The 27,219-nt window shown below is 40.2% G+C and overlaps 1 protein-coding gene across 8 annotated transcripts in view; it reads left to right on the top strand.

Annotated features, from left to right (window-relative positions):
- Window positions 1-793: 793 nt before the first annotated feature.
- KIF16B (kinesin family member 16B) overlaps window positions 794-27,219 on the top strand; it is a 142,291-nt gene continuing 115,865 nt past the window's right edge. For all 8 annotated transcript variants that reach the window (XM_054820489.1, XM_054820490.1, XM_054820491.1 and 5 more), the window contains exons 1-5: window positions 794-978; window positions 17,446-17,515; window positions 18,531-18,644; window positions 23,044-23,160; window positions 27,082-27,179. In XM_054820489.1, coding sequence (XP_054676464.1) covers window positions 932-978; window positions 17,446-17,515; window positions 18,531-18,644; window positions 23,044-23,160; window positions 27,082-27,179 — 446 coding nt within the window. In that variant the 5' untranslated portion in view covers window positions 794-931. The remainder of the gene's footprint in view (window positions 979-17,445; window positions 17,516-18,530; window positions 18,645-23,043; window positions 23,161-27,081; window positions 27,180-27,219) is intronic.

The raw sequence follows: 27,219 nt of genomic DNA on the forward strand, positions 1-27,219 counted from the left end.
TTTTCCTTCCTTCGCTGAGACAGTGCTGTCTGCGTGCGTGCTTTGCCGAGCCCGTCCCTCCAGGCAGTGCGACACGGTGGTCCAGCCTTGTTTTTACACCTTCTTTGAACACATATGTACATATATATATATGTACATATATATAACCAAGGACAAAAAGATATAGAGGTGTATATGGACATACATGTAGATACATATAGATATATATGGACATACACAGACACATCTCTGTCCCCCATATATAGGTATATATAGGTGTATATATGTAGGGGTATATATATGTACAGGGGTGTGCGTGTATATATAGGGAGAGATACAGATGGAGTGTATATAGGGATACCTATAGGTATGGATGTAGTATAATTTCATATATGTGTTCGATAAATATAGACAACCCTACCTGCAACCCTATATATATCTATCTCCTTGTATATAAACGGAGATACATATTTATAGGGGTATGCGTGTCTATAGAGGTATATGTATGTATGTATAGGCATATACAACCCCGATCGATCGATGTATGTCAGGGGACGGTCGTGTGGAGAAGCCCCCACTCACCCCCCACGGTGACGGTGCCTGCCCCGCACCCCTGCTCCCCAAGCCCTCCCCCCCCCCGACCTTCCTCCTCCTCCTCCTCCTCCTCCTCTTCCTCCCCCACCGCGGCTGAGGGCGGGGCCGCCCGGCCGGGAGGGGCAACGCCTTACGACGTTGTTTGTCCCTCCGCTGCCCCCATAGCCGCCCGGGCTGGGGGGAGGACGCGGCGCGGCGCGGGGCGGGCGGGGGTTGCCATAGCGACATGGCCTAGGCTGGGGGGCGGCCTGCGCTCGGCCCCGGCGGGCGGGCGGGGCGCGGGTCGGCGGCGAGGGGCAGGCCAGGCCGGCGGCAGCTGGAGCAAGTGCGGGCCCAGGCGGCCCGGCGGGGATGAGCCATGGCTTCGGTGAAGGTGGCCGTGCGAGTGCGGCCCATGAACCGCAGGTGAGTGCGGCCCGGCGGCGGGGTCGCCACGGCCTTTCCCGCACCCCGCTCCTGTGGGGCTGCGCGGCCCTGGGCGCAGAGATGCAGCCCCTCAGCCGCCGCCGGTCACGGAGCTCACAGAGAGAGTGCGGTGAAACTTCGTGTCCCACCTGTGCGGGCGGTGACAGCCATTGCCGCGGTGGAGGTTGAGGGGGAGGTCTGCCTGGGGCTTCAGGGGTTTCTTGGCGCTCGGCTGAGCGGCTCCGTGTGACGGGAGCGGCAGCTGGGAGCGCTTCTCCTCCCCAGCAGGCTGGGAAGTGGCTCCCTCCTTGTGCTGGGGCCTTTCCCGGAAAGTTCAGTCTGTCACGGTCTTAAACGTTGATTTGTCTGATCCTTTTATAATGACGAAAAGGTTACTTTGGTGAAGATAAGAAAGTATCGAGAGGCAAGGCCCTGCCAAGGGTGTACAACCAGGCTTCTAGAATGTGAAAGCAAGCTACTTCATCTAGAAACTGCAACCCCTTGTACCTACTTGAAGGAGAGAGATTGTTGTCCAGTGCATTTGTAACACTAGCTTTTGTGGAGGAGCCATTATGGTAAAGGTTATTAGTAGGCTACTTAAGCTCGAAGTATAAAAGAGGCAGTCCGCCCCATTTACTGTACTGACAAATTCCTTATCACCCATTTTCTGAGATGTGTCCAGGAAATAAACAGTTTTCTTTGGTGAAATAAGTGCATAATATGCACGATAGGGTTAACTTTTAATGATATAATTTAAGAACCATATGTAGAAAATGATCAGATTCTACTAGCAGTGTTCTTACTTCTTCCTCTGTTATGGAATGATGTAGCCAGTTAAAAAGTATTTTAAAAACATAGGCAGCCAATCAGTCTCCCACCTTTCCTTTCGCTTGATCTGATTCAGGTATTTAAAAAAAATAATTTGCCAAGTTCTGAAACTCAGTTGATATCTTGTCATTTTCAGTGGGGGAAAAGCAAGCCTTATGAAAATAAAGTTGATGAAGGTTGGAAGGGGAAAATACTGCAGGTTGGTTTCAAGTAGTATAGGCAGTTTGATGGAGCTGAGTCAGGGTCAGGTGAGGGTTGGTGAATAATCTTGTCACACCCTCCTGCTTCCCCCAGCCCCCAAATGTAACCATATGTTTTTTATAAATTTTTAAAGTAATTCTATATATATACTTCACTTTTTCTTTGAGAATCTCTGACAACATGTAGCACAGGTCTTTAAAGTATTGCTAAGACTTGTTATTTGTAGTGTTTCAGTAGCATAGAGAAGTTTTGTTTGCAGACCAGAACTGTCATCTGCTAAGAGACAGAAGAGAGGGAAATGGAAAGCATATGGCAGAAGGGAAAAGGGGTGGTAATTGTGATAGGCAGTGGAAACACCGACTGATGAAGTGTGAGCAGAAGTTTGCAAGTGTTGTGGCAAAAGAATATTACAGACAATGACTCTGGACCTCATGTCTAGAATATACATGGGGCTAGATCAGAACATACCTAGAAAAGGATGAAAATTGTGATATGATGGAAAAGAAAGAGCCTAAGAGCAGGGCAGGCAGAGGCCTGGTATGATTGACATCGCCTTTGACATGGAGTGCTGAGTGGCAACAGCTAGGCTGTGAATAAACTTGTTCTGAAAACTAATAAGTGTCTGACTATGGAAATAAGCAAACTATGAAGACCCTTCCAGTTCAGGTTAAAACCTTGCTGTTTATGGGATGGTGCTTGATGTTTATAAAACATTATCAGGACGCTGGATTCAATGCCATGGGATGTTGCTTCTAAGTCTTATTTTTCAGAGGTGTGGTGGCTGTTCCCTGCGGCACCCAGTACTGCAGCCGGGGAGCGGTGCTGGGGTTGGTGGTGTTCCTCTTCTTCAGTCAGTGCCGGCCTCGTGTGCTGTGTATTGTAAAACTGAGATCCTAAGCTTTAGAGGATCCAGTAGCTTTTCCTTTTGCAATTGTGAAGGTATGGTGAACCATAAACCATGAGCAGCAATCAGATTTTGCTTATATTGCTTTCCCTTGTACGTGTGTGCTCTCAGCTGTGCTCCCTTCCCCTGTATGGGTTGCTGCAGAGTTTTACAGAGGAAGGACCTTTCTGCCTGTTCAAAGGAACTTTCCAATCGGGTGTTCATTCTGCACGCTTATTTTCAAAATATTTAACATGATACTGTGTAGAGTTAAATTTAATTTCGTGTGTGTCTCTAAATTTGCTTTGGTTTGTTCGAAGCTTAATCATATAACGCAGTTTATTTCATGCGTCATTTTTAATTAGAGAAGACAGAGTTAATGAATGGTTATTGGTAAGACTCCTGCATTATGGAGCAGTTGCACTGTGTGGTGTCATAGGAGTGCTAATTGTGTAATAAGTCATGAACGTGGATCTTGGAATGAATCATGTGATAGGGAGGGGGTTGTTCTTTAAGGATTACTTGCTGTTCCATTGCTTAGATGACAAACTTTAGTCTGGTTTTTTTTTCTTCTGCTGTGATTTATTTTTAGTCTTCTCATTCTCTGACTTGACCTGGAAGGAATTTGTTCATTTCAGTGCTGTTGTCAAAGCCCTTGACCACTCTTCTTAAAGTAGTTAACATCCCAAATTGTGTTACAGAGGTTACACTAGAGGTTTTTGACTATATCTCTGGATAACGTAATAAAAATGATGTCTAATGGCTTTATAGTTACTGCTTTGAAAGCAGTTGTGAGTGGGAGCTTAGAAAGTTCAGTTACTTGGTAAGTCTCCATCTATCTGTTGTTTTCCCTAATTCAGTACCAAATTGCAATGACAGCCTTTTGGTCTGTGCTTGTATTTTAATGTTTCTGTAAAGTGGCTAAAAACCTGCCAGATGGAAGAAGACTAGGTTTTCTTCATCGAGGAAAAATCTGCAGGGAGGTGAGCTTGGGTGGTTGATGTATTTTGCTCTGGCAAGTTAATGGTTTTGGTCACCATTAGTTCTAAGGTTCATTTCCCAAAACGGTCACTAGAAGCATTCATTTATTGTCTTATAATGTGGAGGACTTGACTGGACAATCCTATATCAGGTCCCACAAAATGCAGTTTCTCATCAAGATCACGTCATTCCTCAGAATGGCTGTTTCCTGGGCAAAATAATGGGATTATAGAGAAGTGAAATTGGCTTTGAAGCACTCTTCTGATCACTTACTAAACAGACGACTTTGGGTTACTGGTTACTAGTCACTGTCTTCTGCATAGTGCGAGGTATTTGGGATCCTGTTAAGCCTAACCTAATTCTGGCTCTCTGTTTTGTACTATGCACTGCATCTGCACAGTTCAAGTAAATACTCTGCTTTTTGTTCATCTGTCTTTTAAGAAGAATGAGGGGGTAATCTTTTCTTACTTCCCTTTTATGTCATGTTTTCTCTGCATGGAAACTAGAATTCAATTAGTGTTAAGGAAAAAAAAACTTTTATACTTTTTGTCAGTTAACTAAAACCATCTAAAGGATGCTAATTAAGAAAAAATGTTTTGCTATTTAATAAAGGAAATATCAACTTGATTCTTTCAGATACTATCACTAATTCTTGCGTCCCTCAATTTCTTACACCTCATAGCTCTGTTCTGTTTGGCTTTCAATTCATGAAGTGATAGAGGAAAACAAGCTTTTTCTGATTTTTAACCCTTTTGATCTGTTTTTTGCACTTGCATGAACTAATTATTGTATTTAACTGGTTGAACAAACTAAATGAGGGTCATACGATGTCCTTAGCTGTGGAAGATGCAGCTGACACCAGAATGTGGCTTTGCACTGTAGTAAGTTAATCTTCCCTGTGCTTATCCAGTGCTCTCGGTGTTTTTTAAAAGTTTATTTAAATGAACTGTGTAGACTTTCCCACAGCTCTGCTTGTATTTCCAATATAATGAAATAGAAATTGCAATTTGATTTGATTTTTAAATGATCAATTTTTAGCCTTGCATGCATAAACTCCTTAGATTTACTCTCCAAACAGAAATGACTGGTGGGGATGGCAGAAATGCGTGTCAGTGGCCGTAGTGCTCTACGTAGTTATACAGTCATTCGTAATGACCGCATGAAGATTGAAAGCTTTTATGTTTGATAGTGGGGAGACAGAGAAAATATGTTTTATTACTTATAGAAGGCTTTTGTGTGACTCTGGGATTTGTTTGGATTAGAAGCCATGCTGATACTTTAATCCACAGATACATTTTGCATGATTATTCATTAGACCTAAGGCTGGCCTTCTTGGTTTTACGTTATTACGCCTCTTGGTTATGCTTGTAAGCCTAAGTAACTCCTCTGCGTGCAGAGTTGGAGTCAGAGTGCTTTGGGAAGTTTAGGACCAACGTTATATTAACTTTAAAAAGAACTGCTTGCACAATCCAAGCCTTAGTATCAATAGCAGAGTTTTCAACAGCTCAAATTAATATGGCAATGCAAAGGGCAGAGATGTAAAATAAGCTGTTTCATTTTACAAGGAACATGTGACTAGAGTGTTTTTGTAGCAGCAAAAAGAGATAAGCAAGTAAATAGTGAAGAGCCAGCTGAAATCTTAATTTCCATTTTGAATGTTTACAAGTGATTTAGGTAGGAGCTTACTGAGAGCATGAAAGTTATAATTAACTATCCCTGCTTTTTAGAATTGAGAAGCAAAAGAAATACATGGAGAATATATTATAGAATTTCCAATGCAGGGAAGAGGGGAATGAATTGGTGTCTCATGATGGATTGCTGTGTCTAAAATATGGTTACTGTGTATATTTTTCATTTTCATGAATTTATAGAGTGTTTTGACAAAATATGTATAACATCAGTGTAACACAGGTAGAGTGAGAAAAGATGGAGTAATTACAAGCAAGGATACCTGTAGTTTAAGATCACATTTGTCTCTGAAGTGCATGATGAAATTTTTGCTGCATCTATTTCTGAGCACTGATTGTTGGTTGTTGCTCTTAAGAGGTGTCTGGAGTGATAGCAGAAACCTAACTTGGAGCTTAAATATGGCAAAGTGTTGCAATACTGTCACTTTCTGAACTACGTGACTGATGAGGATAAGCCATTTATCAGCAAGCTGGGTTTACTATTTCTTATGTTAACTCTTTAACTTCTGTTTTAATAATGGTGCTTGTGACTTGATTTATAATCATGTGTAATTTCTCTACTATAAAAAGAAGTTGGAAGATCTGTAAGGATTGGTGAGGCTCTGATGTGTCTGGGGTGAGTGTATGTTTCTCTTGCCTCTTTCTTTATCCATGGGTGAGTCTGAATCCAATAAAAATCTGCTTTGATGCTGACTTGGCAAGATAAACTAACTGTTCTGAGTGTAGCTTTTTTACCTTGCCATATTTTGTGTCCAAAACCTTGAACCTTTGTAATGACCTCCAGCAGATTTTTCCATTGGAAAAGTGTTCACATACATGCAGCCCTTCATCAGCATGGTACTTCTGTTCTTGGTGTTGGACCAATGCATAAAGGTGTAGACTCTGATCTGAGTTCTTGGATCATGTAAAGGTGATACTAAGAGAACTTGAAGTCCAAAGTTGAAAGTGTGTTTGGTTTTGTAAGGTACATGAAGAAATTGTTTTATTTTCTATTTATTGTCTCTCACCTCTTCAAGAGAAGTAGAGTTTTAATTCATCAACATGGTCATGCTCACCTCCTCAGGACAGGTCCCTTAGTACAGGGAGGACCAGAGGGGTAAGCATGATGACATACATGTCATCTCTCCTTAATAATCACTACCTTTTGACTGACCTGAATGAAGATGACCAGTGGGTCGAGGGAGGTGATTCTGCCCCTCTACTCTGCTCTCTCAAGACCCCACCTGGAGCACTGCTTCCAGCTCTGGGGTCCTCAGTACAAGAAGGATGTGGAGCTGTTGGAGCGAGTCCAGAGGAGGCCCATGAAGATGATCAGAGGGCTGGAGCATCTCTCCTATGAGGACAGGCTGAGGGAGTTGGGGTTGTTCAGCCTGGAGAAGAGAAGGCTCCGAGGAGACCTTATTGTGGCCTTCCAGTACTTAAAGGGAGCCCACAAGAAAGCTGGAGAGGTACTGTTCACAAGGGCATGTAGTTACAGGATGAGGGGTAATGGGTTTAAGCTGAAAGAGGGTAGATTTAGATTAGATATTAGGAGCAAATTCTTCACTCTGAGGGTGGTGAGGCACTGGAACAGGTTGCCCAGAGAAGTTGTGGATGTCCCGTCCCTGGAAGGCAACCTCGTCTAGTGGAGGGTGTCCCTGCCCACGGCAGGGGTTTGGAACTAGGTGGGCTTTAATGTGCCTTCCAACCCAAACCGTTCTATGATTCTACGATAAGATGTGCTTGACAGATGGGTTATGATTGGCAACGTCTTGAGGATTCCCAGTGGATATGGCTAGGTTCTCAAGTGGGGTTAAGAGCAGTGGGCTGCTTCATTCATTTCGCCTTGGCAGCTCTGCACAGTGAGGCTGCCAGACATAAGAGAGCACAAAAATCTGGTACTTGTTCAGTTGTGAGAAAGAAGTGTAGCATCTGATCCCTGTTTCCATAGAGGTGAAATGAAGTGATCATTGTATGGCCATGTTACCTGATGGTTTAATGTGTGGGACTTTGAGAGAAAGGAAAGGAGAGGTTGGTACAAAAAAAGAGGTGTCCCTGTTCTGAAGGGGCTGTTGGTCCCTGTTTTTGGTGGTACCTGACCAGTGCTAGGGAAGGCTTTGCTTGTTAAATGCATTGAATGTGTGTTCTTTGAGCATGGGTACCAACAATAAATTGTGACATAAACATTTGTAATTACTTAAAAATGCCCTCAAAGATAATATAAGTCTCAGTGGTGGTAGTTTTTGGCTGTCGTTATTGCTGTCTGTAGTTCTGGAATGAAGATGCAACTGAGCTAGCAGTGTTTGCTAGGAAACATGGGTGCTACGTATTGTGAGGCTCGTTTAAATGGTATCTGTGGAGATCGTATATTTGAGAAAGGGATGTAGTAAGCTGTGTTACAAGGCTGCAAGCAGACCACTTGAAAATTGAGGAAAGGCTGGAGAACTTGCTGTTGAAGCAAATGAAGTAGAAACGACAGCTTGCTCACAGCAGAGCACTGACTCAAATTTGTAAGGACTAGAAAAAAACAGAGAAGACCACAGTGGGCTTACAGAAAAGTCTTGGTTGTCAGTGGCAAGAATAAGTAAGAGGTGATAGAAATCTTATAATGAATATAGTAGCATGGGAGATGGTTGGGTTTTAGGGTTTTTTTTGGCATAAGGGTAATAAGTAGTAGATAAATAGTTCAGGCCTGGTTATGTAGGAATGGAAGAAGCAGCAGCCATGAGGCGGGGGGAAAAGTGCCAAAGTTATTTTACTCAGTAGTTTAAGAACATTGCAAATGTGAAGCAGAATTGTCGCTCTTCTGAAGAGTTTAAATCTTGAACGCTCTGGCTGTGTGTTTCCTAAGGGGTGGTAAAATGCAGTACTGGACAGCTGTGTTAAGGAGCGGGGTCTAATGAGAGTATGGCCTTTGCTGAAATGAGAAGTTAACGCCAAATAGAGAAGCCAACACCAAGGTTGATAGTTGGCTGGGAATTTGGATGCCACAGGTCAGGTTATTCTAGAAAAACTTGTTGGACTCTCCTTAGGCTTTTCCACAATAGCAAATGTCAGCAGCACTGAAGCAAGCTGAAACTTAGGGGTACAAGCAATAGAGAATGCCAGCACTCTCTGGTGTGTTTTTTTTTTCTTTAGAGTTTCTCACCTGTGCTAAAGTCCATGGTCTTTGAACATCAGTGGCTTGTTTTCCTCTTCTTTCTATGCCCTTTCCCTCTGTGGTTAATCTTTGAAGTTTTTCTGCTTAGAAGTGATGAATTTGAATTTAGGAGCGTGCTACAATCACAGTGCAGTTCTTTTTTTGCAAATGCATTGTAGATCCAAACACTGAAGCTGTGGCTGGTGCTTCCCCCAGTGAGCCCCTGGGTCAATGTCTTGTAAAGTCCGGTTTCTGGAATGCCATTATCTGAATTATGTTTGAAAAGATCAACAGAAATGACTGGAATCATCGATTCAAAAATATTGAGCTAAATGTGTACTCTGTGTTATGACTACCGGAATAGATCAGGAGATGCAAATCTAGAAATACTTGCAGGGCTTAAATGTTGAAAAGAGGAATTAAATATTTAGTTATGGCTCCTTCATAATATCTTGAGAGTAATGGAATGAAGCTAATAATGGATCGAGTTAAACAGTATCTAAGGAATTACGGCTAATGAGATAGTGCAGGTTGTGGAAGAGTCTCCCAAGGGGAATGAAAGCCCAAGTAGTTGGGAAGAGCTAATTCCTTTGAAGAAAGTCATTACAAGAAACGATCTTACTTGAATGGGAAGGTGAGGCTAGACCTGGGTGACTTCTGAGTAGCTCCTGTGCTTGCTGTTCTACCTCCAACCTCCTCTGTGGTGGTTTTTGCAGAGCTTTGTACACGGGGGAGAGAATACACGGGGTAATGCAGTCTTTAAAATGGGATCTTGCCATTTTCATGTCTCAAGCAAGATGTATCGGGGAGGGAGAGTCCCGAGTGCAAAGCTTTATCCTTGTGTTGGTGAGCAGCAAAACTGGAGCAGGCTTGACGGCTGCAGAAAGAGCTCTGAGGAGTTTCAGCAAAATACTGGCTTTCCATTAACTGAAGAGTTAATGGCTGGGGCTGGCAGTTAATCTTGTATAAACCACCAGAGATCAGGAAGCCCACATATAGCCTCTGTTTACATGTGCTTATTTTTCTGTCCTTTTGTAGTGCTTTAATGCAAATGCTTCAAAAGCTTTTCAGGCCTGTGGGATTTGTCACAATCGCTACCTTGTTTTGTCTGTCCCTCTCCTAGCATTGAAGAACAAAGACCTTCCAGTGCCGGTGAGGCTGGAGCGCAGTGGCAGCGTGGGCACGTGTGGGGCAACTTAAACCAGCCTCATTTACAATTTCTAATCCCCAAAACTTTATGATCTTAAGCATTTTGAACTTAAAAACCTAGCTTTAGAATAGTGTTTCCTAGTTCATTTATTTCAGTATTATCAAACACATTGCCAGCTTACCTATGAGTGTTATATCGCTAAAATAATGAACAATAAAATACTTTGCTTTTTGTTGAGAGCTACCTGAGACCAGCAGAGAAAAAGGTAATGAGTCTCTCTCTGTATTGTAGCTTTCCTGATGAAACAAAGCAAGAGAAAGGTGAGTCTGTTGGTTTCTCAGGCTTTGTTTATTTGAAATTAAAACCAGTTTTGAAATAAATGGGATTAGCACTCAGCTGTTTTAACCGAATTGAGCTCTTGGACTTGAAGACTCTTAGAAGTCTGAGTATCTGAAAGGCAGGTATTGTTGGTAAGAACAGCTGACTGAAGAGCAAAGTCCTCTATTTTGCAGTAGCTATGAATACAAACCCAGGGTTATTTATTGAGAGAGGGTTTTTTAGAGTTATCTAACAGAAAGAGGGCGTATATGGCACTTGGCATCTTAATTGCTGATGGACTGAAGTTATTGTTGAAGACTCAGACACTTCAAATATTGGCTTTATGATGACTCTTCTCCAAAGAGTTTATATTGTAAATGCAAAGCAGTAGGGAGATACAGAAACCTGGAGCACGCCCATCATTCTTCTGTATGCTTATACGTTTGAAAGATACTCGTACTTAGATAACTGCGGTCATTTGTTGTTCAGTCCAGATTGCTTGTATGTGTCTCAGTAGAAAAAAAGAATGGCAGAACAACAGCCTTATGGATTACTTGAGGGGCTAAAAGATCTGTAAGATCAGGCACAATTTTTTAAAATAAATTTCTAACTAGGGTACCCTCTGCCCCAAAAGACAAGGGCACTGCAGGGAAACAATCTGATTTCTTTGAATCACGATTTGCTGTACACAAGAGGTTAAGTTGATATAGTCTTTATGACTTGGAATAGCAGGAGCAAAATAACAAATGAGACGAAATGAGATATTAAAAGCAAAAATATCATGTGGACTAAAATCCAAGAGTCCTAGAGAAACTTCATAGTGTCATAATAATTACAACAGAATTCTAGAATGTCTTTCAAATCAACTTGGTTGTGTCTGAGGTTATATTTTATGTTGCTTCTGCCAAAGGTGGGCATTTGCTACATTTTCTTAAGGCTGACATCAAAAATGTCTACAAGGGGGTTCAGGTGTGGCTGTATTAAAACTTAGCTATAAGGGACTAGTTCCTACTAGTAAGACCATTAGTGAGCCTGGTCTGATGCTCCTCTATGCAGGCAAAGCAGAAAAATTGCTGTTGACGTAATCTGCTAATTAAAGCTTAAATATTATTCAGATTATTATGCAATCATTGACCGTGGCATATGTGGATACAGTAACTCTTTTTTAAGTTAGCTGTTGCTGATGATTTAAAAATTTGCTTATGTAGCTACCTACCAGACCTGATCTGAGTTGTTGGGAGGTGAAATCTACCTATAATATTACTAAAAATACAAATACAAAAAGCGGGTCAGGTACACGATTTCACGTAGTGACCAGTTTGTTCGTGTTACGATGAGCGTGCGTAGTTTCCCCCCAAAAGCTAGGTATCATTTGACATAAGACAGCACAAGGATACCTGTATGTTTATTTTCCAGAAGAGCCTTACTGCTGTAGATTAAACTACTGCCTTTCAGTATTGTTGGTAAAATTTATTGTTATGGCTAAAGGCATTTAATCTAGGTTGCCCTTCATACAAGAATTGATGTGTGTGTGCTAGTATATAAACTAAGGGAATATTTCTGTTTCATGAGATGTGCAAGATTCCCCTTTTCTGCATTCTCTGTCGCTAGCTTTATTATTCCGGTTTCAGCTGCTGTGAAGAAAGTTCTGGGAGTAGCAGAAGTCTATCATTTAACTGTTTGCACAGTTTGCCGATGCTGTTTCTAAAACTGGTATCACAAAAGGGAATGTGGATATTATTATAAGTCTGCGCTAGCTAATTATTAAGATTACATTGACCGCAGAAACCCTTGTGCCCACATAAAATGTGCTTTATGACAAAACTCTCTTTTAAAGTACCAAGTATGTGCACAGTTCCTTTCTTTTCCTGAGACACAATCACAATCGTATCCATAGAAAGCTGTTTCTTTTAACTTCAGTCCCCAGGAATTGTTTCTGCTGTTTTCTTGTCTGGTTTCTTGAGTTGAAACTCGAGAGATTGCGCAGCCCGTCTGTCAGCCAGTCCAGTCTCATCCAGCAGTTTTTGAGTCTGTTGGCTGATGTCAGCCAGGTTTGACGGCTTGGTAGAGGTCTCAAAGGTAACGAAGATGTGTTGTTCAGAGAAAATGGGAGGCTGCAAAAGAGTCTGCAGAGCTCTCCGGAATGAGGGGGAGGCTGCAGCCCTTACCAGCTATCAGAGGATCCACCTAGGAACCTCCTCTCAAACCAAGTCTGAAGGACCTCCTGTTGCAGTTGTGCTGCTTGATGTACAATGTGTAGTTGTTAACTTTTAGACTATATTAGTGTAAACATGGCTTCAGCCATTGAATTATGGGTTTGTAGCCATATCAGCTAACAGCACGGGGTCGCGCTGAGCTATTGCCCTGCTGTGGAGACAACTGTGACTTTTAGACAGTGTGATCGTGTAGTACCTACCGGTGACTCAAGCCACAGTGGATTCCCAAAATCTTGTGACTAAATCAGATTGCTTGACTTGTTCTGATTTTAGGTCTCAGCCGATATTATGTTGAAACTACTTGTTATTGAAGTTTATGGAAAAAATTACTTTAATCCAAAGGGTAATGAAGATGCTTTATATACAGACCATTAGGTTTATGTTTTTAACTGCACCTGGATATGGAATCACATTTTAAAAACATGTACTTTCTACAAAATAATTTGATAAGCATTGAAGAAGTTAAAAAAACAAAACCACAAACTTAAACAAAAACCTCTGGATGGGAAAGAGAAATTGTGTGATATTTCAGATTGCACCAACTTTACTTTTCCTGTAGTTACGGAAAGTAACAAAGAATTTCTTGTGTAGGAGGGTTTTTGTTTGACTTTTTAAAGCATACAGTTGAATTGAATGTTCCCCTTTTAAGAGTTACTCAAACAAAGGAAAGTGTTCCTGGTCTGTGTAATTCAATAGGACATCAGGGCAAATGTACAGTTAGTATGTTACGAAGCTACAAGAAAAAGCCAAGTTCTTTCTGTGACACACTTTGTACTTGTTTTTCAGTTAAATCTACCTTGAATTTTCCTGGTCATTAAACAACCCTCACACTTTCACTTTGTGACCCCAGAAATACACCTGGGTAGTGAACAAGCAGAGCGATAAAATAGGACATCCGTAACGTTGTGCCTAAAATGTGAATATAAGAAGCAGCAGGCACTTTGCTGAAAAGAAAAGCCATTGAGCATGGTTGAGTTGCTTTTACAAGTGCTCAGACTATGTTTCTGAGTAGATGAAAAACAAAATCGCATCTGCTCTCCAGTATAATCCTTCTCCAATAGATGTTCCATTAGATGTCTACAGTTAAGTGAATTTCCGAGAGTATATTTTACAGACTGTCTTTCCATTTTGACACAGAGATGCTCCGCAGGCAGTTGAGGTAGTGCCTGTGTCCTGGTCCACGCAGCCTTGGAGGTTTGCTGAAGTGGTCTTTTGAAACACTGTTTGGGAAAGCTGATTGCACTATCTGTCCTGTCCTTTTTGGTTTTCCCCTCCCACTCCCCAGCTGAAACATGTCTTGTTCTTTCTGTTCTCTTTTTGGAGTCATGTCTGACAGGTATTATGGTAATCACAACTGATTCCCATAGTATCAGTTTAATGGGAAACATATCATCATGATTTTCTAACGAGATAAACTATAATGAAATGCTGTAGTGTCTGAATAATACAGACCAGATTAATAAAAAGCCACTATTTAAATAACTGAAGCTTCCATTGAAGACCTTAAAGGAAGGAGCTTAAAGATGAACTTGGAAAAAGACCAAACACATTTTGCACATCTGTAATGGGCATTTTTCTAAAACTTCCCTTGTTGACTTATATTTGATGTAACAGTGCTTTTACATGCTCTTCTCCCTCCTCTTTGCGGACGATCACCAGAAAGTCTTGTGGAGGACTGGGTAAGTGACATAATGAACAGAAGTCATTGAAAGTCACCTTGAAATCTGGAGATACTGCTAACATTTGTCTGCCTGTAGTATGATTTTGACTAGATGCCCACAGAGGTGCAAAAACTGCTGTGGTCTTTGCCCTGAAAATAAGTAGGGAATATAAGGGAAAGAGAGAAAGAAACTTGACACAGAGATATCTGCATTGGAGCTTCTTCCATGAAGCTGCCGTGTTTTGATGTGGCAGCTGAATCATCTTCAGTTTGGGGCAGATCTTCATAACCCATGTGCCCCTTGTGATGAAGAGAAATTATTAGGACTTTGCCTAAGTAAGCCATTTATCATGTTATCCTGTTACAAGACAAGTATACTAGCTCTTTTAAGCATATCTTGGTACTAATATTGATATTGTTTATATTAAAATGCCAGTATTATTTGCAGTAGTTTTTTCTGATTTTTTTTTTCCCCTTTCCCCTCTCTTCCTTGCCATTAGTTGCTAGATGACTGGCTGAATTTAGCAGTAGTTGAGGGTTAATAACAGCACTGGCCTGATGTATTTCCTGCTGCCTGTGTCAAGAAACTTGCCTGCTTGATCGCTTTGTAGTTTGGTTACGGGCCAGGGGATCACGAGTTACAAGTTTACTTCCCTTGTGATCAGGGAACTCCACGTGGTGTATGAAACAGCAGTGAGCACAGCCTGCAGGCTGGCCTTAAACACTGCTGTGTGAGCAACCAGGGCTTGGGGGGCAACAGGCTTTCTTAAATCATCAAAGCGCTAATTGTGAACTAGTTTTGGCAGCCGGCCCCTATACATTGCTTTGCGATGAGGCAGATGGAATTTGTGGGGGCAGAGTCTTTGGTTAGTGGCTGGGACTTGTCTCTGGGCAGAGGTAGGGCTAGTGGTTCCTGCGGATGCTGGAGGAGCAGCTGGTTGCAGCAGGGTTCTCCCAGCCCTGAAGGTTCTCAGAAGGGTACCCAACACTGCAATACAGCTGTTTACGGCCTGAACCTTTCATTAAGGTGGAATTTGCAATCAAAACTTTTTGAAAGGGACTCAGCCCCTGCTGAACTGCATTAAATGTGTGCCTGGAAATAACTGGCATCGTGCAGGCAATTGTTTTTATGGGATCCTCTCAAACTCTTTATCTGTACAATAAATTATACTTGGCTGTCTCATATTAAAATGAAGCTTTATCATTTGATTCCTGTTAAGTCTTTTCACTTGTCTTAGGTTGGCTTATTGATTCTGATGATAGTATTTCTGTTCCAGGTTGTCCTCTCCCTAACCCTTCCCCTACAAAAATGCAAAACTCAATTTATGAGTTTTTCTTTTATTGGCTAGTGCTTTACGAAGCCTTTTTTTTTTTTTGCTTTGAAATCCTAATTTTTTAATAATGTTTAGTAATGCTATTATCGGTGTAATCACAAAAATTAATGACTGCAGGCTTCTCAGAATTTTGTGTAGTTCATATATGGGTGTCAGACCTGAAACATTTTGTATCAGTTTTCCATTATTGAGTACCTTTAGGTTTTGTAATACCAAGAGCTGGCTAGGTCTGGGAAAGAAAGCACCGACATATTTTATTATTTCCCCTGGTACACCTCAAGCATGAAGAAATCCAGGCAGAAAAAGCAGTAATTCTGGCCCAGGCTTCTTCCTGCCTAGAGTCCTTCCAAACTTCCTAGAGGAAGCAGGTTACAAATTGTATTTGAAATAAATTTTCATAGTAAGATAGACCATTTAATTGGGCCACATTACTTATTACACCTTTGGGAAGCAAATACTTACAGACACATAGAGACTGTTGAGAAAGCAGGATGACCGGTAGCCATCCACAGGCTACATTACTGTGATGCCAAAATCTATTTCCTACTAAAAAATACCATTGGAAACCACTTCTCCATTTCCCTGTTTATTATCCGTAGCTGTGTTTTAGTATTTCAGTCTCTTAAGCGTAGACCTCGTAAAAGCTACTCAGGATGACATGGAAATGACTAAGAGGCATCTCTTAAGGCATGTCTCTGACATCTTTCTATGGTAGATCTAAATTCAGTTGTATAATTAATGCTGTAATTATTACAATTATATATTTTATTAGCTTAGAAAATAACTTAATGTGTTGATATTTAAATAAGCACTTTTATTTGCCTAATCTTTATTCATTAATGTAGATTTAAAATGGGCTTTGCTTTTCTTTAGAATGCCTATTTGAAAACTGAACGTGGCTAGAGGGTAGCTGCGCAATCAGTTCAGGAATATAGAGTTGGGTGACCCAGTGCACTACGAGGAAGAAAAGGTCACGCTTAAATCTTGAACTTGGGTCTCTTGTTGCTGGGAAGAACTTTCTCTTTTTTTCATTTTTTGGTTGGTACAAGCAGATATCCAGTAATTGCTGAAATACCATGCATTATGGTGAAGCAGCACTTGATTTATTTAAAGCCCTCTGCTTTCCTTTGCAGCAGTCGGGCACACCAGTTTCTCAGGTGACTTAGCAGATGATTTTGGAACAGGCATGTCTGTTAGCATTTGGGGAGCGAGGTTTTGTATGGTGTATATAGCAGCCTTCCTCTTCTGGCTCTTTTTTCATGTGCATGTTTTTAATAACACAGGAGATGTTATGCTCTAGGTTGTCATTCAAGAGCAGCCTGTGTTACTCTTATGTCTATAATGAAATCCCATCTCCAGCAAGCAGATTGAGACATGCGGGTTTTAGACACTAAGCTAAGGATTTTTTATGGTAATTTTGAAGACAGTCAGAAACAACTGATGGGAAAAGGATATGGGTGCATGAAAACACTACTGCAGTACTGGACTTCTTTTCTTCCTGGAATCATGCCCTGGGAGGCAACAAACCTGTGTAACGCTCCCTTAGTAGCAGAGTCTCTCTCCTGCACTGCCATGATGTGTAACAGCTCAAAAACCTGTGTTGGATACCTCATTTCTAAGAGAGTTTTAAAATCTGGGGTTTTGTGGTTTGAATATTTAGTCCCTGTTACTTAAGCCGTATGGGTAAATGGGGTCTACTGGTACTAGTATGGTGGTAAGAGGCTGGGGCTTATCTTGTCGCGTTCTCTTTCGCAGTTCCTTAGAACCATGTGCTTGACTTCACTGGGCTTTGGATCAGGGTACTTCAAATTAGGACTAAACCACTTAAGTGACTTGCAGAGTCAAACTTCCGAAGCAGGTTTCCCCGAACTGCTGTTCTGTTGCTAGATGAAGGGATTTGGAGGCAAGCCTAAGTCCTTCAAGTATATCCCATATCAATAAATAAACATTGGTCACAACATTTAAAAAATGAAATAGAAATGAATTCCCTTAATAAATGACTGTGGCAAGCAACCTATTGAGTGGAAATATGACTGTGGATTATTATGATATGTTTTATTTAATTTACTCAAGTCTTGTTTTTCTTTCAGGGAGAAAGACCTTAATGCAAAGTTTATTATTTCAATGGAAAAAAATAAAACGACAATCACAAACTTAAAGGTGAGTAAACACAATTTAAAAATGGAAGCCCTGTCTGGATAGCTGCCAAAATATGACTGGACAAAACAGTGGTGCTCACTGCACCAGGAGAACAGCCCTAAGTTTTTAAAATACAGTGTTGAAGTAATCCTTTGGGGAAACAGGTTAAACTGTTAACTTGTTGCAGCACGGTTTTCTGAAAACCGCTCTGTAGACTGTATCTCATAGGTGTTTCTAAGGTTTATTTCTCTGGTCATTACTTAGCTGGAAGATGAAAGCCAACAGTAGAAGAGAGGTACATGCTTGGTAGCTATTAAACCTTTGCTTCATCTGTAGAAGTAGCCTTCAGGAATCCCCGTGAAAATGAAGTAAAGCCAAAGTACCCACCAGTTGCTATAATATTTTCACGGTATATTTTAATATTTCTCTCAGCAAGAGAAATCATGCACAGCAGATAGGTTTTTGCAAGATAGTTTCCAATGACAAATACATGTAATGGAATTTCAGTGCATAGTTTGTTTAGACTGATTCAGATAGCAGTGAATATTGCTGAAGTATAGTGCTTACTGTTATGTCTTAAGCATGATGATAGCCTTAGGCAGCAGGTATGTAACACCATTTTAGTTACAACTCCACACTGAAATGCTGTTCACAGTGCAAAGGTGTCTCTGGCTCCTGTTAATTATATGTGTAGGATAATCCCTTATTATAGTCTGAATTTCATATACAGGACTAATTTAACTGAACATAAGTATTGCGACAAAAATGTACTGTGGTGGTAGGAGCAGCAAGGTAAAATCCAAATAATTCCTGCTGTGCTGTCTTGTAATGTGGCTATCCTTGCTGAACAGTATATCTGTTGCTAATGTTTTCACTGTTGTTGGAATAATAGGCTAATCTGTCATTATAAATTTCTGAATGTGTATAGCCTTATGTTAAATTTGCATTCTGATTGTTTATTGTAAAATGTTTTTAATTACTTTGTCAGGATGTATTTACCAGCTCTCTTTTTAAAAAAAATTTTTTTTTTAAATAGGTACCAGAGGGTGGTACTGGAGACACAGGACGAGAAAGAACTAAGACATTTACCTATGATTTTTCCTATTTCTCAGCAGACAGTAAAAGTCCCAGCTTTGTTTGTCAAGAAATGGTAGGATTTCTGAATGTTAATAATTTATTTTTCTTTTCCCTTTTCTTTGGCTTGAAAGCATTCTTTGAAACTTCTTTCCATTGTAAGTGCTTCTTGTGTAATTTAGAAATTCCCAAGATACCTGAGAATTTGAATTTTGTTTTGGTTTTTTTTTTTAAAACTTATCTAACATTGTTAAGTGCTGTGTTTTCTAATACAGTAGGCTAAATGCCTTCTTTCTAGTTCTCTTGTTTGATTTGTAAGGTCAAGTTAGAAAACTTCTTGGAGCATTAAAATTTGTTTTTGAAAAGCTTTTTTGAAAAAAAAAATCACTTTTGAGAAACAAGCATATGTCTTTAATTCACTTAGAAACATTCTTCTTTTCTGGTTGAAGTGTTATGGGATTTTTTGCCTTTTTTTTTTTTTTTTTGTTGAAAAGTCTTGGTACATATTGAAGAAGATTCTTCTTTCTCCTCCCTTGAGTATTCAGCTTAGGAAAGGACAAAACCACCTTTCTTCCTGCACACTCAGAAAATCAAATTCAGAGCTACAGGCATTATTTAGATGAACAGGTAGGCCCTCCCTGACCTCACATTTCATGTGAACATCGAACCTTTTTGCTATTCCACATTCTCAAATAAATTTACTAAGTAAAATTCAAGTGCTTTGTGATTGTTATCTTCTCTTTTGGTTTTGTGGAACTTGGGATGCTGTAAGCTCAATCTTTCCCCTTAAAATAGCGCAAGGGTTTGCCGAATATACTGTTAGCCGGTTGGATACATACCTTTTTGGTATGTACTCATCTATTCAGTAACCCCCAAATCAGGGATATTGGTAAGGCTAATCCTAAAAAGCCTCACAGTTAAAACTCATAAGAAGAAACAGTAAGTTGAAGCCAATTTTAAATATTTATGAGAAGGACAAGCTTTGCCATGTTGAAGCCAATTTTAAATATTTATGAGAAGGACAAGCTTTGCCACTATATATAATGACTATAATTGTTTGATAGGGAGTTTATACTTGAAATTTCTATTTAAGCATCAGTCTAAGCGGTAGGTCCTCTTTTTTTCTAAAAGCTTCTTTCTTTATTTCACTGAGTTATTAGTCAGTTTTTAGTCCAAACATTTGATAATGTTTATTCTTTAAACTTTCTGGATTGTTATTTCTTGATGGTGTTCTTTTAAGTAACACCGTTTTTGCTATATTCTCTGAAATAGCAAGAAGTATACATTTATTTGGGCGTCGATGTAGAAATACCCTAATTACTTCAGCACTGTGTCAAATTCAAGCAGTAGTGTATTTGAGCGCAATGATTGGAACCCAAGTTTCTAGTGGATTTTTTTAAGCAGGTGGTTCAGGCCATATGACTTTACTAGAACTTTAGCAAATGCTTTAAGTTGAGCATGCAGAGAGCTAGTTATTTATTTTAATTCAAGCAGCTTTGATCACGTATTTTTCTGCTCTGATGCTAACTGAAACTCGTGATTTTTGGTTGTGGTTCTGCAGATGCAACAAATAATTGCCTTATTTTTGCTCATAGAAATTGATTAGGGCCTCAGTTTAATATTACTTAGTTTCATGAAAATGCATATAATTCCCAGTGATAACTGATTACCATATTCTCAGTTCTTCTTAATATAGATGACTACATCTCCATAAAACAGTATTAATGATGTATCAATGCATATGTGGAAAAGTCTGCATTATGTACTATAAAAGTAGTTATAGAAATTCTTCTTAAGCACCGATTGTGTCTTAGGTTTATGTATATTTAATTCCTGGATCCTGTAAGTAGCTGTTTCTTTACCTTTTGATACTTCCGGAAAGCTATGTTAGACAAGACCTCATTAGAAGAATCCCATGAAGAAGGTCCATTGTGGTGTTAGACTGTTACTGTTACAATGCAGGTTTTCTCCAGAATCTGAATGTACTGTGGAATAATGAAGTTAATTGTTGTTAAAACAACCATTTGCAAAGGCAACTTGAATTAGTATAAATGGATATTCAAGCTGCATCCTCTGTTGATGTCCAATTTCCTTATATAAGTGATAAATTAAGTTTTCCTTATAAGTTTTTCCGTATTGGTACCATTTTGCCTCAGTTTGAGCGGGTCAGGTTGAGGCAAGACTGCTATAATTTGCCTGCATCAGGAGCTTACAGATAAAATTAAAATGCCCATATAGGGATTGCTGCAGCAGCCTCGAGCAATGAGTTTTTTCCAGCTGTGAGCTTTATGGTTCATAGTAATAGGATGCTAACAATAAATCCTAAACATGGCTTAGGTGTCCATGTTCAATATTCTGCTGTTACAGCGTGTCCGCTGCCTCCTTCATCCTTACTAGCAAGAATGCTAACTTTTCTTGCTCAGCTATAAAAATATCATTGTCCCTGTGTCAAGTGTTGTTTTAATCACAATGTGTGCAGCACATTGAAAACAAAAGGAGTTTTCAAACCATGGGAGTGCAATTTCCAAACAAATGCTGCACAAGCTATTGTTTTGCTTGTGTTATTCATTTCATATTTAATTTGAAGAATTTGTAGTTAAGCTCTTATCAAGTTGCTGCAGAATTTCCAGTTTACTGCACCAGTGACATAGAAAAAGGGCATGCGTCTTTCACATTCATCTTGCCATGGAGTAAAATTGATCTTGATTGTCTGTAATGCGGTTGCCTAGCATGCTTTGTTCATGATTATTATATTTTTCCTTTTTGAAAGGCAGAAAAATAATAAATGGAAGTGTGTTTAATTCTACGTGCCCCATTAATATGCCTTGTACATGCAAAATATGCTTTAATATTAAAAAATTAGAGTGGGAGTGGCAGTTTACCATCCAGCTACTTAGCTTGTATTCATAGAAGAGAAACAAATACAAATTTGATGAGTTTACTGCCCTTTTGCGATAAACCAGTGTCCCAGTCATTTGGTTCTGACTAAGTCCCATCGCAACGATGCTTTTTCTTCTAACCTATGTGTTAAGCCTCTGTGTTCAGACAACGCTGACTGTAACTGTCTATGTACTACCTCAGATCACTTTGTAAGACATACTCAAATTTTTAAAAGGGAAAATGCAGTCAAAACAGTAGTGCATAAAGACTCGGTCCAGATGGTAGGGTAAAAACTTGGACATAGGGAAAGGGAGAAGAGGGGAAAAAATAAAGGAGCAGTTAGGAGGGAGAGATCAACTAAGATGCTCCTTTTCAAGTGACAAGTGAAAGAGAAATTACGCTTTGCCTGATCTTTATACTCTTCCTCTTTGAGAGGTATAACAGATTACAGCATTGTAACTCCTTTGCTCAAGGGAAGGTCAAGTTAAGTATTCCAAAGGAGTGCTTGCCAACTGACAATTAATGATTAAAGAAACTACCCAACACTCCTCCGAGGGAGGAGTAGCATGATTATACTGTGTGTGTGCTATTCGCTATTAATAATGGCTTGTACACCTTGTTTAATTTAAGCCACACATACTGCGGACAAGTAGCCAAATTATGTGAAACATCTATGAGGTTTTTGAAAATCATGTGTGGATCGGGAGACCCAGATTAATGTTTTTATTGAGAGAAATGTTGCACCAAGTGTTGCTCATTGCTCAGTGGGCCAGTGCGGGTATGGATGGAAATGAGGGGTAATGATAATGAAAGGTCAGGGATCTGGGAGAGATGCTGGAGCCAGCATTGCAGAGGAACATGGTGAAGGCATCTGGTGAGAGCCGAAGTCATTAGGTGAGAACAGTGTCCCATTTTACGGGCTGCGGAGGATGGATCGTTATGAGTTTGTAAATGTTGAGGGCAAAAGAGAAGGGGCTAGCTGATGAAGGAGGGTCACTTACCATATAGAAAACGTGTTTCCATATTTGTCAGCCTAAAATGTAATGTTATGTAAAAGCCAGTTAGGGAGGAAATAGGGAGAAAATAATGGGCCGTTTTGTTATGCTTGGTTAAAGCGAAAAACCAAAGCCAACCAACCAAAACCCTCCAAAAACACAAACCAAGAAACTGAGAGGATCACTGAAACATTTGATTTTGAGGAGGGGCTGGATGTTTGCACAACATGGAGAGTTGGCAAAGGTACAAAAAATGAGTATCTATTAACAATAAGGAAAAGTGAATGAAGTATCTCAGATCAGCTGAAAGAAATTGGAGCTATCAAAGGGAGGGAGTGGGTTTTGTACTTCTACATGTCAAATAGATCTCTGACAGAAAAAGAAGTAGAAAATATGCTGTTGCAGTGCCGTAAATGAAATACGGTAGTAAAATTTAGTATTTTCTTTGAAGTACTAATTTCCTGTCCTGTAGTAAGTATCATTGATTGATGCCAAAAGCTTATATTGTGGTAGTTTATTGTTTAATATTTGCCTTGCTGGACTGATGACAACTTTTTTCCCCAAGCCTCTGTTGTCTTAAAAAACTTTCTTTGTTTTTAGGTTTTCAAAAATCTTGGTACAGATGTGCTTAAATCTGCTTTTGAAGGTTATAATGCTTGTGTTTTTGCATATGGACAGACTGGATCTGGGAAGTCCTACACCATGATGGGAGACGCGGTATGTTGTGTTTTGCAAATTTGTGTTTTTATTCTGTAGCAATGCGTTGACATTATGCTATTGCAAGAACATGTTTTTGTGAAATTATTATTGCTGATCCTGTCTCTATGCTACTGACCCTCCATTAATCGTACCTTCTAGTAGTAATCAGAGGTTTTAGAAGCTGTTTCTTTTATAGATAGATATTTACAGTTGGAAGAAGTGTCTTTGAGTGGTAGTCTGTTATGCTGGACAAAAAGCAATAATTTTTGTTCAGTAACAAACCCAATAATCTCAAATGTTAGCACTGATTTTCTATGCCCAACAGAAAGAACCCACTAAACTGTTGGGAGTGGAGCAGTTTAAAAGGGCTGACTGATGAAGTCTGTTTGCAAGGCAACCTCTGCAGGTTTCCTTCTGCTTTAATCCTTAGGGAAAAAAAATACAGCATGTCTTCTCCCAGCAAAATTGAAAATGGGGAATATTGCCACTTGTACTCCCTTAGGTAGATCGTTCTTTTGAAATGTAGTAAGATTGGCCACATTGCACCTCCTTTAGCTTAGGAGAGTAAATTAGCTGTAAATCTTTTTCTTTCAGTTGTCATAGAATAAGTAGCTTTATATTTAACTTCAATATGGTAAGCAGAATAGACTTGTGTAACCAGAAAAGATCTTATGACCTAGATGTGGATTTCTATTTCAGAAATTTATAAAAGTGACATTTTTATGAGACTGCCTCACTATATGTAATGACCGTAATCATCAAGACATTTTGCAAATGAATAGGTGCTGAAGTTTGTTTGACACTATTCAATAATAAAGGTCTAATCTTCTTGCCATGATACATAAATACTTTAATCTGGCTTTATACAGAGCATGTATAAAATATACTCGGCCGCCAAGTTAAATGCTTGAAAATTGATGGCCCTGTCAGAGAGACTGCAGTGCTGTAAGAAAACTTGAATTGGAAATAAAGTTTCTTTTTTTCTTACTTCTCCTTAAAAAGTATGAATTCTTTTCTCATTTTGCTTTCAATATGTGCTGTTCTTGGCTCTGGAAGGCTTCTTCTGCAATACTGTGTGCAGCAATCATTTCAAGAAATATGTGGACCAGTTAGAATAAGTCTTGAGCAGAGATACTGAAATGATCAGAGATCTATAAAATATGATCTATCAGGAAAGTCAGACTTGCGTACGCAGAGAAGGGAAGACTGTGGAGGAACAAAAGTCTTTCAAGATGTGAAAGGCTGCTGCAGAAAGGAAGGGAATAATTTATTCCCTATGTCCAAGGTAGATGGGTAAGAAACAGCGCATTTAATTTGCAATAAGGAGTTTTCTGGTTAGATAGCACGGAAGGAAAACAGACTTCTAATGAGAAAATTCAGCTCTGGAGTGAACTGCCTATTTTGATCCTACAGATTTTCATGACTGGAAACTCTGTAACCCAGAAAAAACCCTGTCAAAGCTGTAGTTGATCCTGCCTCGGGGCTGTAGGGAGTGAAAAGGGAGGAAATGTTTAAATGTAGTTTCTAGTAAAGAGTGTATATTCTGTAAGATGTATATTTTACTGATGAAATATGCTGGGAACTGCGTGTTCTTCCTTTCTCATCACTATATGGCTATGGTTGAAGTTACTCAATTAGAGCTAATATTTCCCATTTTAAGACTCTCTGTGCAGTTGCTAAATTATGTCAGACACTAATGACTTGCCTAAAACTTTGTGATGGATCTTTCATGTTTTTTTCTTTAAGCTTTAATTAAAACTGTTCAGGTGTTTCCAAGCATGAGATGAAAGACAAGTCTTACTCCTCTTCCTGTGTTTAAAAAAAAAAAAAGAAAAAAAGTAATAAAAGTATAGGGGAAGTTCCAACACCGAACCCTGAAACTTTATCTGGAGTAGAGATTGATACATATTGGGAAAGGCTGCTCCTTTGTTACCAAAGGCAACTGACTCAAAAGAAAAAAAAAAAAAAAAAGCCCTATTAAGCTGCAAGTGTCTCCTTTTATCTAGGGCTTGTTTTGTTTTGTTTTTAAACCAAGGTGCAGTCAGGTGAACGGCTAGGTATGATCGAAGGAGAGAATAGATTATTATTGTTTCAAAGAATGAAGCCTGGTTTGAGAAGGACAGAGAGGCTATGATTAAGAGGAGGAGGAAGCTGGAAGAGGGCAAAATGGAAGGACAGAGTATGATTTCAAAAAAAGAGACTGGATATGAATCAGCAATTATATCTGGGCAAAGGAAAAAGGAAGAGGGGCTCAGAGATGGCACCTGGAAGAAGACTGCTGGGACAGAGAGTGCAGTGGGAAGCTGAAGAATGAGGACAGAGTGGACCAGCACAGGAGCAGACTGGAGTGGGCTTGGGCAAAAAGGGTCAGATTTTATCTAGGGGAAGAGAAATCTTTGCCTGTGGAGCACTTGCCCTGCCACAGTCTGGTGCAGGGTAGTCCACTGTCTTTGTGTTTTCCTGTTGCCAGGTATCTGTAGAATCCCACCAGGCAAACTCACTTGGGTGCCTGGAGTGCCTGGGCTATGCTCACGTTGGATGTTCAGTCTGGTTTGTCCTAAGTTGCCTCCTGCTTAATTACAAGCCCCTAACTCTAAGCAAGAACATTTCTTGCCTCAGCGGTGCATAGAATTAGAATTAGTCCATCGCATCAAATCTCTTACGCGTTTTTGGACTGGAGGCAAATTGTAGCTGACAGCCTGTTTTGTAAGCTACTTCTGAGTTTGCAGCTCTGAGCCCAAAGCTCATCTGTATGTATATGTCCTCTCCCTGTATTCCTGGGAGCCACGTTCACTCAGCTCTGAAGGAGTGTTAGCTGCTGTCTGCCTGAAGTGGTGGGGAGGAGGTGTGCTCAGCAGGTAGTTGGTCATCTACCTAACCAGACTCGGGGGGAATGGGGCAGCTGGGAGCAAGCAGCCCCTTGTCAGCTGAGGCCAGAGCTGCATGGCACTCTCCTGCTCCTCTCTGCTGCTGGGGAACACCCTGGCTTCGACTCACTGCCTCGCTGGAAAGGCGTCTCCCTGGAGCAACGGGAGGAGGAGAGCTGCATGCTGAGTCTCTTGATATCTCAGTGATGGTACCTGCTGCCTCGCAGTCTGACACGTTTGACATCAGTGGTGAAGCAGCAGCCTCACAGGGATGAGGCTCAGTTCTCAAGTGCTGGCTTAACTGAGAAGATGACATCCTGCTGCTGCTGGCTGCTGTGTTAGCTGAAGTGACAAGGACCCTGTAATGGACAGTTGCAGCCCTGCTAGCAAACCGTGTAGTCTGGTGGGATTTGTGAGAAGGAATATGTTTTTCCAGTTTGCTTTATTAAAACACAGAGCACTTTATGCATAAAAACTCTTGAACTGTGGAGTTGAGCATTCAGAAGTTAAATATCAAATTTAATTTGGCTGCATTGTGGGATACAGTGAATGTAGCTTTAATTTTGTTATTGCTTGCTAATTTATCCAGAGGATGAGCTGCATCTTTCAGGACAGGAAGAACTATGAGCTGGGTATTAGGGGTTTGAATGAGAATGGCTCATGGATGTATTTATATGGCTCTTGTCCCGTTCTCTACAGATATTATCAAGTCCATAGTGAAATGATATAGAAGTTGTTAGAAAAGATAGTGTTGACATAAGGCAGTTCATAGTTGCTCTGAGGAGCCAGTTTCTGCCTTAAGCAGTTGAGATTATTCGAACTAAATGAGAGGGGCAAAATATATCCCAGTAGCAAAGAATTGGAGCTAGTATATACATTCCAACACACAGGAGGATTACAGTGGCAAGGTGACTGCAGCTAAATAAAGGGCAAGGAAGTATTTGCTGAAAAGTGTTGATTTTCCCCCTTTTTCTGAATGTTGGAACTATCAACTGGTGATCTTGGGTTTTATTTTCAAAATATATTGTGCATGCATATTTAGCCTTGGAAATAAGAATTGTTGTTATTGCAGGGTGATGCAGGTTTAATACCTCGAATTTGTGAAGGATTATTCAGCAAAATAAGTGAAAAAACAAAGCGCAATGAGGCATCCTTTCGAACAGAAGTCAGGTGGGTCTGCTGGTTATCAAACTTGTTTCAGTTACAACCA

This window comes from Grus americana, chromosome 3 (assembly GCF_028858705.1).
Source record: "Grus americana isolate bGruAme1 chromosome 3, bGruAme1.mat, whole genome shotgun sequence".
Lineage (NCBI taxonomy): Eukaryota > Metazoa > Chordata > Aves > Gruiformes > Gruidae > Grus > Grus americana.